This window comes from Pristis pectinata, chromosome 18 (genome assembly GCF_009764475.1).
Source record: "Pristis pectinata isolate sPriPec2 chromosome 18, sPriPec2.1.pri, whole genome shotgun sequence".
Classification (NCBI taxonomy): Eukaryota; Metazoa; Chordata; class Chondrichthyes; order Rhinopristiformes; family Pristidae; genus Pristis; species Pristis pectinata.
The window spans coordinates 8,399,106-8,413,583 of NC_067422.1; the positions used below are offsets into that span (position 1 = coordinate 8,399,106).

At 45.3% G+C, this 14,478-nt stretch overlaps 1 protein-coding gene across 1 annotated transcript in view; it reads right to left on the bottom strand.

Moving 5' to 3' along the window:
- chmp6b (charged multivesicular body protein 6b) overlaps nt 1-12,414 on the bottom strand; it is a 33,031-nt gene extending 20,617 nt beyond the window's left edge. Inside the window, exon 1 of the mRNA XM_052032798.1 lies at nt 12,149-12,414. Within this exon, the coding sequence (XP_051888758.1) occupies nt 12,149-12,370 (222 nt within the window). The 5' untranslated portion in view covers nt 12,371-12,414. The remainder of the gene's footprint in view (nt 1-12,148) is intronic.
- Between the last annotated feature and the right edge of the window lie 2,064 nt (nt 12,415-14,478).

Sequence of the window (14,478 nt, forward strand, 5' to 3'; positions counted from 1 at the left end):
TCTCCTCCCTCGCCTCACGGAGCACCTGGGGAATATTCCATCAGGCCCCAGGGACTTATCTGTCAAATATTGTCTAACAGCTCCAACACATCCTCCCTCTTGATATCTACATGGAACCTTACCAACACTGTCCTCAGCGTCATCAAGGCCCCTCTCCTTGGTGAATACTGAAGAGAAGTATTCATTGAGGACCTCACTCACTTCCACAGCTTCCAGGCACATCTTCCCACCTTTGTCTCTAATCGGTCCTACCTTCACTCTCGTCATCCTTCTGCTCTTCACATAAGTGAAAAAAGCCTTGGGATTTTCCTTAACCCTACTCGCCAAGGCCTTTTCATGTCCTCTTCTTGCTCTCCTCAGCCCCCTCTGAAGTGCCTTCCTTGCTACCCTATATTCCTCAAGAGACCTACCTGATCCTTGCTTCCTAAACCTTATGTATGCTGCTGCCTTCTTCCTAACTAGTTGTTCCACCTCTCTTGTCACCCATGATTCCTCCACCCTGCCATTCCTTCTCTGCCTCACCGGGACAAATTTATCCCTAACATCCTGCAAGAGATCCCTGAACAACGACCACATCTCCATAGTACATTTCCCTTCAAAAATGACATCCCAATTCACACTCGCAAGTTCTAGCCTTATAGCCTCATAATTTGCCCTTCCCCAATTAAAATATCTTCCTGTCCTCTTTGCTCCTATCCTTGTCCATGACAATGCTAAAGGTTAGGGAGCGGTGGTCACTGTCCCCCAAATGCTCACCCACTGAGAGATGTCACCTGACCCAGTTCTTTACCTAATACTAGATCTAATATGGCATTCCCTCTAGTTGGCCTGTCAACATACTGTGACAGGAATCCATCCTGAACACACTTAACAAACTCTGCCCTGTCTAAACTTTGGTACTAAGCAGGTGCCAATCAATATTTGGGAAGTTGAAGTCTCCCATGATGATAACCCTGTTATTCTTGCACCTTTCCAAAATCTGCATCCCAATCTGCTCCTCAGTATCCTTGCTGCTACCGGGGGGCCTATAGAAGACTCCCAGTAGAGTAACTGCTCCTTTCTTGTTCCTAACTTCCACCCATACTGACTCTAGAGAGGATCCTTCTACATTATCCACCCTTTCTGCAGCTGTAATAGTATCCCTGACCAGTAACGCCACCCCTCCTCCTCTTCTCCCCCTCCTCCCTATCCCTTTTAAAACACTGAAATCCAGGAATATTCAGTATCCATTCCTGCTCTGGTGACAGCCAAGTCTCTGCAAGAGCCACAATATCATAGTTCCACGTATTTATCCAAGCTCTTAGTTCATCATCCTTATTCCTGATACTTCTTGCATTTAAGTAAATGCACTTTAGCTCATCCACCTTTCTACCCTATATTCTGCTTCTCTTTCCTCAAAGCCTCTCTATATGCTAGATCTGACTTTACTCCTTCCACTGACCTACCCCTCCGGTTCCCATCCCCCTTGCAAATTAGCTTAAACACCAGCACATCCTTCCTTAGATATGGGGCCCAAAATTGCTCGCAATGCTCCAAATGTGGTCTGAGCAATGCTTTATAAAGCCTCAGCATTACATCCTTGCTTTTATATTCTAGTCCTCTGGAAATGAAGGCTAACATTGCATTTGCCTTCCTTACTACCGACTCAACCTGCAACTTAACCTTTAGGAAATCCTGCACTAGGACTCCCAAGTCCCTTCGCATCTTCAATTTCTGAATTCTCTCCCATTTAGAAAATAGTCTACGCCTTTATTCCTTCTACCAAAGTGCATGACCATACACTTCCCTACGCTGTATTCCATCTGCCATTTCTTTACCTATTCTCCCAATCTGTTCAAGTCCTTCTGCAGACTCCTTGCTACCTCAACACTGCCCCTTCACCTATCTTTGTATCCTCTGCAAACTTGGCCACAAAGCCATCAATTCCATCATCCAGATCATTAACATATAACCTGAAAAGTAGCAGACCCAACACCAAACCCTGAGGAATACTACTAGTCACCAGCAGCCAACCGAAAAGGTCCCCGTTATTCCCACTCTTTGCCTTCTGCCAGTCAGCCAATCTTCTATCCATGCTAGTACCTTTCCTGTAATACCATGGGCTCCTATCTTGTTTAGCAGCCTCATGTGCGGCACCTCATCAAAGGCCTTCTGAAAATCCAAATGAAGAACATCCACTGACTCTCCTTTGTCTATCCTATCTGTTAGTTCCACAAAGAATTCCAACAGATTTGTCAGGCAAGGTTTCCCCTTAAGGAAATCGTGCTGACTTCGGCCTATTTTATCATGTGCTTCCAAGTACCCTGAAACCTCATCCTTAATAATTGACTTTAACATCTTACCAACCACTGAAGTCAGGCTAACTGGCCTATAAATTCCTGCCTTTTGCCTCCCTCCCTTCTTAAAGGGTGGAGTGACATTTGCAATTTTCCAGTCCTCTGGAACCATTCCTGACTCTAGTGATTCTTGAAAGATCACTACAAATGCCTTCACAATCTCTTCAGCTACCTCTTTCAGAACCCTAGGGTGTAGTCCATCTGGTCCAGGTGACTTATCCACCTTCAGACCTTTCAGCTTCCCAAGCACCTTCCCCTTAGTAATAGTGACTACACTCACCTCTGCCCCCGACTCTCTCAAATTTCTAGCACGTTACTGGTGTCTTCCACAGTGAAGACTGATGCAAAAAACTTATTCAGTTTGTCCGCCATCTCTTTGTTTCCCATTCCTACTACTCCAGCGTCATTTTCCAGTGGTCTGATGTCCACTCTTGCCTCTCTTTTATTCTTTGTATATCTGAAAAAACTTTTGGTATCCACTTTTATATTATTGGCCAGCTTACCTTCATATTTCATCTTTTCTCCCCTTATTGCTTTTTTAGTTGCTTTCTGTTGGTTTTTAAAAGCTTCTCAATCCTCTGGCTTCTAGCTAATTTTTGCAATATTGTATGCCCTCTCTTTTGCTTTTATGCTGTCTTTGACTTCCCTTTTCAGCCATGGTTGCCTCATCCTCCCTTAAGAATGCTTCTACTTCTTTGGGATGAAATGATCCTGCATCTTCCGAATTACTCCCAGAAACTCCTGCCATTGCTGCTCTATTGCCATCCCTGCTAGGGTTTCCTTACAATCAACTTTGGCCAGCTCCTCTCTCATGCCTCTGTAGTTACCATTACTCAACTGTAATACCGATACATCCGATTTTAGCTTCTCCCTCTCAAACTTCAGGGTAAATTCCATCATATTATGATCATTTCCTCCTAAAGGGTTCCTTTACCTTAAGCTCCCTGATTCATTGCACAACACCAAATCCAGAATTTCCTTTTCCCTAGTGGACTGAACCATAAGCTGCTCTTAAAAAGCCATCCCGTAGGCATTCCTTCTCTTGGGATCCAGTGCCAACCTGATTTTCACAATCTACTTGCATATAGAAATATCCCACGAGCACCATAACATTGTCTTTCTTACATGCCTTTTCTGTCTCTGCAAATCTACAATCCATTACAAAGGGGAAGGGAGGGGGGAGCGGGGGAGCGGGGGAAAGGGGGGGAGGGGGGAAGGAGGGGGATTTCAGATTCTGTGCCAATCTAACCTGGTGCAGGACCTCAGAAAAGATTCCATAGCGTAAAAGCAGGAGAATCCCAGCACACTCCTGCTCTGCTACTACATTCCGTGGGCTCAATTGCTTAGGAGGTTCGACAGTCACTGGCATTTACCCAAGAAATGCTAACCATCCTTGCTGAAAGTCAGCATTTACCAGGAAAATCCAGGTCATTATGGCTTTGAACGTAATCCTTTCTTTATTTTTAAATAATGTGAATTCCACTACTCATAGAAGTAGAAAGAACATAGCTGTTTAGAAATCAAATCCACTGATTACACGAGTCTGAATGGACATCAGCTATCACTTTGGATTTCTGATAAAGACAGGAGTCTTGACAATGTGCAGTTCTGAGACAATTAGAAAGCTATTTGGCAAACCAGGACAGATTATCTTTATATTTTGAAATGATGTATTCAAATACACCCTGTTAGTTGAACTCGTATCAAATACATTTTTTTATATATACAGGTGACCTCCACATTCTGGCAGTTCAGGTAACGGAAATTCGCCCTTACAGAATTCACAAATCACTCCCAAAAAATCCAGGACACAGAATAAAAATTCACCTTTAACGAAACTTATGTTTAAAAACAAAGTAAATAAATAAACAAAAAAATTTATTTTCAACCTACGTTTCTTGATGTGCACAGATGACGCAGCTTTCCATTATGGAATATCACTATGTGGACCACTTTCTAGGAATGTAAACCATTCCACCCCCCCCCCCCCCCCCAAAAGAAAACACGGAGATCACCTGTATTCTCTCAGGTTCAGTTTCATTTCTCACTTGCATTCCTTCAGTCTAAGGGATACTAATTTGTAGTCAGTGGTCGCAATACCATTCTCACACTGTATATTAGATCATCCAAAGTATTTCAGTCCAAAGGCAATCCTTATCAAGAGAAATTAGTCTGAACAACTAGCTTTACTTAGACAAAAAAAAAGCACATCAATAATGACCTATATATTTCTTAAGTCTTAGCTTGCTGTTTCCATAAATAAAAATGATGACTGCAAATTCATTTGATCCTTGTGAACAGACTATCCTGGTGAGCAGACTATGCAAAAGCCAGTCAGCAATTTTTCTTGCTGTCGAACTGAAACAGTCTCTGTGCAATCTGTAGCAATACACAAAAAGCTAGAGGAACTCAGCGGGTCAGGCAGCATCAATGGAGGGAAATGGACAGTCAATGTCTCGGGTCAAGACACTTCATCTGTGCAATCTGTAGTTGGTCTCAAATCATCCATCAGAAAACAACTACAGTAAGCAGACAAGATCCCTTCATTACGCACAAATCAAAACTACCATTGCAGCATAAGAGCTGATCAGTTGTCAGATGACAAGTGGCAAGCTACCAGTAACATAGTTGTAATAAAACAAAGTCCTATCAACTACAATGTCAGTTCATCCATTTTAATTAAGCTGTCCAACTTGCAATTGAATATAATGGCTATACTTGATTTTAAGTATCTCAGACAACCTTTGTCTTGGTCATTGAACTTGGGCTTCGCAGAATTCTCAGCCAAAAAGTATCTGGTCAGAAGTAATGGCTTTTTGTAGTACACTGTTTCCCCACTGCTTCCAACAATTGACAGAGACACAAGAAATTCTGCAGATGCTGGAATCTGGAGCAACACACACAAAATGCTGGAGGAACTCAGCAGGTCAGGCAGCATCCATGGAGAGAAATATACAGTCCATGTTTTGGGCCAAGACCCTTTATCAGAACTGGAAGAGGGCAGAAGCCAGAATACGAAGGTGGGGGGAGGGAGAGGAGCACACACAGGCAGGCGATAGGTGAGTCCAGGTGATCGACGAGTCTAGGTGAGAGGGGGAAGGGAGGTGGGTGGGGAGGGGAAAGATGTAATAAACTGAGGTGATAGGTAGAAAAGGGCTGAAGGAGGAGGAATCCGGTAGGAGAGGGCAGTGGACCATGGAATAAAGGATGGAAGAGGGGAGATGGGCAGGTCATCAAGGCAAGGGAAGGAAGCCACAGGAATAAGGAGTGGGGGGGGGGGGGGGGCGGTGGTACTGGAAGTTAGAGAAATCGACGTTGAGGCCATCAGGTTGGAGACTCCCAAAGTGGAATACGAGGTGTTGTTCCTCCAACCTGCATCTGGCCTCAACGATGCAGTGGAGGAGGCCATGGATAGACACATCAAAAGTGGGATGTGGAATTGAAGTGGGTGGCCACTGGGAGTCCTGGCTGTTGCAGTGGACGAAGCGAAGGTGCTCGACGAAGCGGTCACCCAATCTCCGTTGGGTCTCACCGATGTAGAGCAGGCCGCACTGGGAGCACTTTATGCAATAAATGACACCCTTGGACACACAGGCGAAGCGCTGCCTCACCTGGAAGGATTGTCTGGGGCCCTGAATGGTGGTGAGGGAGAAGGTGTTGGGACAGGTGTAGCAATTAGTGCAGTTGCAGGCATAAGTGCCAGGGGGTTATCGGTGGGGAGGGACGAGTGGACAAGCAAGTCGGGGAGAGAGCAGTCCCTGCAGAAAGCAGAGAGGGGGGTGAGGGGAAGAAGTGGTGCTAGGATCCCGCTGGAGGTGGCGGAAGTTGTGGAGAATAATCTGCTGGATGTGGAGGCTCATGGGGTGGTAAATTAGGACAAGGGGAACCCTGGCCCTGTTATGTCGGGGGTGGGGGAGAGGGGAGGGCAGATGTGCGGGCACTGGAGGAGATACGGGTAAGAGCAGCATTGATGGTGATGGAAGGGAAACCCCAGTTACTGAAAAGGACGGACATCTCTGATTTCCAACAATTGGCTCCCAACAATTACCCAAGTTGGGAAGAGATGGGATGAGCAAGCAATTTTTTCCCCTACAAATACATTAACCCACAAACAACTAAGAAAGAATGGACGGAGATTTTCTGCCCTCGTAGCAAGGCCACTCAGTCAAAAAGCAAATGTGCATTCAGTTTGCCAACTAACAGGCTTGAACAAAAGCACTGCAGGGGAAGAGGGACCCTGCCGCCCTCAAAATAAATCTTAAGAACAGATGAAAGCAAATGTTTATTACACTTGTTGTACCTCAATCCTTTAAGTAATGGGTATTTTTTGGTGTTTAACATTAAGTAATGTTAAACACCAAAAAATTGGAGGTAATTTGCTTTCTCCTCTTGGACTAAGCCGACTGTTCCACATATTTCTCCTCTTCGAGAAATAAATTCCTTTCACAAGTTATTTATAGACTTTGGCTAGAACTTGGAACAATAACTGTTAACCAATCTTCTCTAACCTTTGCTTTATTACTTAAATTAATATTTTAAAAAACATTTAAAATGTGTTGTAGTTCAATGCAAATTACTGGTGACACATGTACAAACAAGAACATTTCTTAAAATTGAGAGGCTGAATGTCTATTCCTGCTTTTATTTCCTATGATATTAGGAAAACAGTACATTGGTCTTTACCACAAGAGGATTTCAGTACAAGAGACATTTTGCTTCAATTATACAAAGCTGCAATGAGACCTCATCTGGAATATCATGCACAGGTCTGGTCTCCCTATCAAAAATATATACTTTAGACAGATGAAACACAGAAAAGATTCCTGGGCTGGTAAGTTTATTGTATGTGCGATGAGGCAGACCACGCCAGTACTTTGTCAGTTTTAGAAGAATGAGAGGTGATCTCCTTGAAATAGGGGCTTGACAGGGTAGATAAACAGTTGATGTTTTCCCTGACTGGGATGTCTAGAACCTTATACTTTCAATATAAGGGGTCAGCCATTCAGGACTACGATCAGATTTCTTCACAGAGGAAGGTGAATCTTTGGAATTCACTACCCAATAGGGCTGTGGATGCTCAGTCACTATATATATATATTCAAGACACATTTTAAACAGATTTTAAAAACTGGAATAAAGGGATTATGGGATTAGTGCAGGTAAATGGAGCTGAGATAAGAGATCGGCTGTGATCTCACCGAATGGCGGAGTCGACACAAGGGGCTGAATGGTTTACTCCCATTTCTATTTATGCTTTGTATACTGGAGAGGATGTCTTTTCAGCATTACTTTTCAGGATGTCTATAATACCAATGGAGACATCCTTGTGACTTTCTACTTAAAATTCCTCGTTCACACATTTCCTTTGTCTACCAATGATCAAACTAAATTCAATATACTCAGCAGATCAGGTAGAATCTTAGAAGATAGATAACATGTAAACAAAACAAAGTAAGTTAATGTTTCAGGTTGATGACCTTTCATTGGAACCCCATGACTAAGATGCAACAAACAAATAAAGGGTCAGGGCCAGTGCCTCAACCCGAGTTTGAGTATACTTACAATTAATTCTGAATAAAGATACTGAACTAAGGATCTTGGGCTTTGAGCTCAGGTCACACTGGAAAGAACTGAGTCTTTACAAAAAGTTAGGAAGGAACAATCATTGCGTTTGCTATGAGAATCATTCTTCCTTGGCTCCAAAGTCTAATGGTCTGGTCAAAATGAACAATTTTAGACTCATTTCATGCCTAGTTCACTCATCCTTAGGCACTTCTGAGTTGTAATTAAAGATGGAAATTATGGAAAATTAAAAGGTTTTAGTGGTTCTAATAAGAGGTGGATAAATGGTGGGGCAAAGGAATGAGAGATGCACAAAATGTCAGAATCAAAGTCATCTGGTGAGTGTAAAACTACAGATGATTAGAAATAATTCTACAAATGTTAAGCTGTAGTATAAAGTTCAATAGAAATGCAAGGTGTTGAGATGATAACTGCAAAAGTTTGATATAAATTTGAAACTAAAGCCCAAGTACAAAGTTTCATTTTTAAATGGAAAACTTGGAGGACCAGACAACACAAGTCAGGAGGAGAGAGGATGAGTGACAGTTTGCCAACTTCATGAAGAAAGGAGAGTTTTGGATGAGTTAAAAGGTGAAGATCACACAGTATGGAAAGTGCTATGTCAGGCAGGACTGCAAAGAAATGGGCATGTCTGGGGGTGGCATTGATAGTTTGACACAGGCAATGTTAGTGGTAGGAATCAGAGTCATAGAGCTCTACAGCATGGAAACAGGACCTTCGGTCTAACTCATCCATGCCAACCAAGTTGCCTATCTGAAAAGAAAGCCAGCATGGATTTGTTAAAAGCAAATTATATGTAACTTTTTAAATGATAGAGGGTTCACCAAGAAAGTGCAGTTGATGTGGTATACATAGACATCCAAAAAGTATTTGGTAAAGTGTACAAAATAGACTTGTTATCAAGATTGCAGCCCCAGGAATAAAACGGGCTATAATAGCAGAGATAGAAAGTAAAACTGATAGCAAAAGGCTGCTTTTTGGATTGGAGAAAAGTGTAGCGTTTACCAAGGGTTGGTCCTAGAACCTCTAATCTATTCTGAAGATTTGGATGTATAGGACACAATGACCAAATTTGCAGATGACAAAACAAAACCTGGAGACACTGCGAACCCTGAGAAGGATGACATTAGGCTTCAATAAGACAAAGACAGGCTGCTGGAATGGGCAGATGGGGATGTGACAGATGAAAATTAGCACTGGGAAATGCAAAGTGTCACATTTTGGTAGGAAGAATGAGAAGCAACAAAATAGATAGAACAATTCTAAAAGAGATACAGGAATAGAGAGATGAGGAGGGGGCACACATGCATTGTCTGCTGAAAGTAGCAGGGCAAGTAGTTAAACTAAGCAGCATGCAGGAACCTGAGTTTTATATATAGAGCCATAGAATGCAAGGATAATGAAGTCACAGTGCACCTTCATACAGTATCTGTTCAGCTCTCAATGGAGTATTATATCCAGTTCTGGCACCACACTTTGGAAAGGATGCAAAATGTATTTACTAAATGGATTCCAGGGATGAGGGACTTTATGAGGATAGACTAAAGAAGATGGAATTGTTCTCCTTGGAACAGAATGGTTGCAAGGGGACCTGATAAATATATTTAAAATCAAAAAGGGGATAAACAGTATATAGAGAAATTGGACCTTTTTCGAATCCTCTTCAATAACCTTTGAATATAGAGGAGCGGAGCTGACGACATAAGAATGTGTTTTTTTTAAATCGAAGAAATATCAGTCCAGTTTTTTTTCTTTGAAGTTTTTGGTTTGCTTTTGTTTAATATTATACTTTTTTTTTGATTTGGGGGGTTTTCTCTTTATATAATTAAATTTCTTTTCAATTTTTTTTTCCATCATGTACACTTAGCAAGAGTGCGGGAGGTCTAGATTACATATTTTACTCCTTGTGAGTATAAATATTAACTGTCATTGTTATTCCAATCTCTTTGTATCATATGTATAATTATTAATGTTATGTATATCAATTTGAATTAATTTGAAATTCAATAAAAAGATTGAAAAAGAAAGAAAGAGAAATTTTTCTCATTATTAACAGGGTCAGGAACCAGAAAAAACAGAATGTAGGTGATTGACAAAGTCCAAAGGGACATGAGGGAAAATTTAAAAAAGAGGCTCGAGTGTTCTGTGCATTTCTGATCACTGCACTAAAGGACATGATTGCACTGGAAAGGGTGTAGAGGATATTTAGGATGGGATGGAACATTTCAGTTATGCAGAGAGACTGTATAAACTGGGTTTGATTTCTTCAGGGTGCAGGATGCTAGGCAGAGGGGTTTGCTTGAATGAAGCATACAAAATTATGAAGAGCACAGAAAGCAAAGAAACTTTTCCCCATAGCAGAGGTGTCTAAAACCTGAAGGTATAGGTTTATGGTAATGGGTAGGAGGTTTAGACATGACCAAGGAATAATTATTTTCAGCCAGAGAATGGTTGGAATCTGGAACACACCGCTCGAGGGAATGGTGGAGGCAGGGTCTCTCACAAGATTTAAGTATTTATTCAAGCACTTGAAATACCAAGACACAGAAAGCTATAGATCAAATGCTAGAAAATGGGTGTAGAAAACAAATAAAACTGAAGATGCTGGAATCTGAAACAAAAACACAAATGCTGGAAGAACTCAGCCAGTCAAGCAGCATCTGTGAAGAGAGAAACCAGTTCTGATGAAGGACCTTTGACCTGAAACATTAATTGGTTTCTCTTTCCACAGATGCTGCTTGACTAGCTGAGTTCTTCCAGCATTTCTGTTTTTGTTATGGTATAAATGGGTATTCGATGGTCGGCTTGGACGTAAGGGCACGTTTCCATGCTATGTGACAATATAAATCAAATGCAGTACTGTGGAGGCAGATTCAATTGCTGCGTGAAATCCTTAGGGAAAAATTTGCAGGGCTGTTGAGAAAGAGACTGGCAGGACTGCTGTTACATGGAGTCAGTGGGGACTCAATGGGCCAAATAACCTGTAAACCATGCAGTGATTCAAAAGTGCTTCACCACTTGTAAGGAGCTGAGGCATGACTGACAGGTGTAAATGCCAGACCCTAAGTCAGTAGGGGCCTCGGAGAGAGGATAAGCAAGGGGAGGGGGGGGGGGAGGGGGGGGGGAGGGGGAGAGGGGGGGGGAGGGGGAGAGGGGGGGGGAGGGGGGGGGGAGGGGGGGGAGGGGGGGGAGGGGGGGGGGGGGGGGAGGGGGGGGATGGGAGGGGGGGGAGGGGGAGGGGGAGGGGAGGGGAGGGGGGGAGGGGAGGGGGGGAGAGGGGGAGAGGTGGGAGGGGGAGGGGGGGAGAGGGGGAGAGGGGGGAGGGGGGAGGGGGGGAGAGGGGGAGAGGGGGAGGGGGGGAGAGGGGGGAGAGGGGGGAGAGGGGGGAGAGGGGGAGGGGGGAGGGGGGAGGGGGGAGGGGGGAGGGGGGAGGGGGGAGGGGGGAGGGGGAGAGGGGGGAGGGGAGGAGGGGAGAGGGAGGGAGGGGAGGGAGGGGGAGGGAGGGGGAGGGAGGGGGAGGGAGGGGAGGGGGAGGGAGGGGGAGGGAGGGGGAGGGAGGGGAGGGGAGGGGAGGGGGAGGGAGGGGAGGAGGGGGAGGGAGGGGGAGGGGGAGGGAGGGGGAGGGGAGGGAGGGGGAGGGAGAGGGAGGGGAGGGGGAGGGGAGGGAGGGGGGAGGGGGGAGGGAGGGGGGGAGGGGGAGGGGGGAGGGGGAGGGGGGAGGGGGAGGGGGGGGAGGAGTGGAGGGGAAGGAGGGGGGAGGAGTGGAGGGGAAGGAGGGGGGGAGGAGTGGAGGGGAAGGAGGGGGGGAGGAGTGGAGGGGAAGGAGGGGGGGGAGGAGTGGAGGGGAAGGAGGGGGGGGAGGAGTGGAGGGGAAGGAGGGGGGGGAGGAGTGGAGGGGAAGGAGGGGGGAGGGAGGAGTGGAGGGGAAGGAGGGGGGAGGGAGGAGTGGAGGGGAAGGAGGGGGGAGGGAGGAGTGGAGGGGAAGGAGGGGGGAGGGAGGAGTGGAGGGGAAGGAGGGGGGAGGGAGGAGTGGAGGGGAAGGAGGGGGGAGGGAGGAGTGGAGGGGAAGGAAGGAAGGAAGGAGTGGAGGGGAGGGAAGAAGAAACGAAGGAACGGAGGAGGCCCGGCGGCTGAAGGACGGAGAGGGGCGGAACACCCGGGCGGGCGCCTCATTCCCCCACACCCAGGCCCCCGACAGTCCCGGGCCGCCTCCCCTCCCCTCCGCTCACCAGCACGGCCTTATCCTGCTCGGTCACTCGGGACCGCTTCTTCTTGCCGAACAAGTTTCCCATTTGCGCTGCGTCAGGCCCGAGCCCAGCCACATCCCCGTCCCAAGGAGAGCTCAGCTCCGGCTTGGAAAAGTCGCCAAACGCCCGGCGGCTCGACCCAGGCCGCACCGTCCCCCCGGTAACCACGCCCGGGCTCCGGCTACGGGGAGCTGCCAAGGACATGGCGCACGGCGCGCCGTCAAAATTCGAAATCCCGCTCCTACTCCAATCACAGAATTCATTAACCAAGACTCAGTATATTAACGATAATAGTGATTTATGCAGCTGTGGGTTACTTTTTTAAGAAATAAGAGAAAGGATTACGAATGGGAACAATTGCAATTACACAAAACTTTGCTTTTTTGACTTTCTGAAAAAGACCAACAATTTGCATGGGATTACACAGGAATACAACCCAAAATAGGCTTTTCAGTATAACCATCCTATGCTGGTGTTTATGCTCCACTCCAACACAACCCTCTAATCCTTTCTCTCACATATGCTTGTCCAGCCCTCCCTCGAATGCATTCACACTTTTCACTGCAACCTCTTCCGTTGTGAGTGCGAGTTTCACATTTTCATCACTCTTTGTTTAAGGAAGTTTCATCTGCACTGCCTTATTTCTCAGATTCCAGCATCTGCCCCTTCCTTCCTCCCTTCTTATCTGCTTCTTCCTATCTCCCAACCCCATTACTCCCCCACCTGGCTCCATCAGCCCCTGCCTCACCCCTTCCTCTCATCTCTTTATACTGCTTATCTCCCCTCTATACTCTCAATCCTGATGCAGGGTCTCAGCCCGAAACTTCTACCATCTCTCTGTCTCCACAGACGCTGCTTGACCTGCTGAGTTCCTCCAGCAGTTTGTTATTTGCTCCAGATTCCAGCATCTACAGTCTCTCGTGTCTCCTGAGCTCCCTATTTGAATTTCTTGTCTTATTTTGATGGCCTCTAGCTTACTTGCGTGTCTTTTCTCTATCTACCCATTTTTTGTTTCTGTTTACAACTCACCTGGTTATTGGATTTCTAAAATGTTTTATTCGCACTGAAAGCAAATCAGTTACAGCTTAAATAATTTCCTCTGTGTATAATGGATCTTTAACTGCACTGGAGATAGAAGCAACTTCCTATTTGGAAACTTACAGAATCTCTGACAGTGAAGCAGAGTCTAGGTGATTGTGCTGGAACATTAGCCTTGATTGTGCTCAAGTCAGTGAAGTGCATTGTGAACCCCAAACCTTTTGAGTCTAGAGTGCTGCAACTGAACTACAGTTAAGTGGTATGGTAGCACACCAGCAGCACTGTCAATCCGACAGCTCACACAAATGATCTGAAGACCACAGCAGCTTAGTGGCACGGCTAGAAAAGCTGCTACCTCATAGCACCAAAGACATGGGTTCAATCTCTACTTCAGATGTTGTCTGTGCTGAGTTTGCACACCCTCCCTGTGACCACATGGGTTTCCTCCGGGTGCTCCGGTTTCCTCCCACATTCCAAAGACGTGCCGGTTAATTGGTCACTGTTAATTGCTCCTATAGCGTACTTGAGGACCAGAATCTGGGGGAAGATGACGCGAATGTGTGAAGAATAAATAAAAAGAAAATGGGATTAATGTGGGATTAGTGTAAATGGATAGTTGATGGTCAGCACAGTCTTGGTGAGCCGATGGGCCTGTTTCCATGCTGTATGACTCTGTGACTTTAACGCAGACATATAAAGCTGAAGCCAGGTGAACTGTAGCTTTCCCCAAGGCCACTGTTGAGACCTCTCCTTTTATTTGATAAAGATAGGTAACTCGGATTTTGATATAACCCTTGGCTATTGAGTCTGTAAGTGTCAATAAAAGTAATTCAGTTGGTCTACTCTGCCATCTCTACAAAGACAGCAAACTCTTTCTCTTCAGACTCTTATGTTTTTTTTGTCAGCTTATTTTTGGTTCTTTTGCCGATCACCATCATTCCATGCCTCTTACACCAACGGGAACAGCTTCTCTTTTGTCCATACCTTCCATGATTTTCAATAGTTCTATCAGATCCCCTTGCAAGTTCTGTTTCAGGGAGAACAATCCAATCTTCTCCAGTCTGTCCACATAACCAATGTCCCTTACCCCTGGAATAATTCTTGTAAATTTCTTTTGCATTTTCTCCAGAGCCATTGCATCTTTCCTAAGTTAGGCATCCAGAAGTGGATGCAATGCTTCTATTGTGACTGAACCAGTGTTTGATGAAGGTTCATCATGATTACCTTGCTCTTGATATCTGTGCTTTTGTTAGAAGTACCCAGGATCCTGCTTT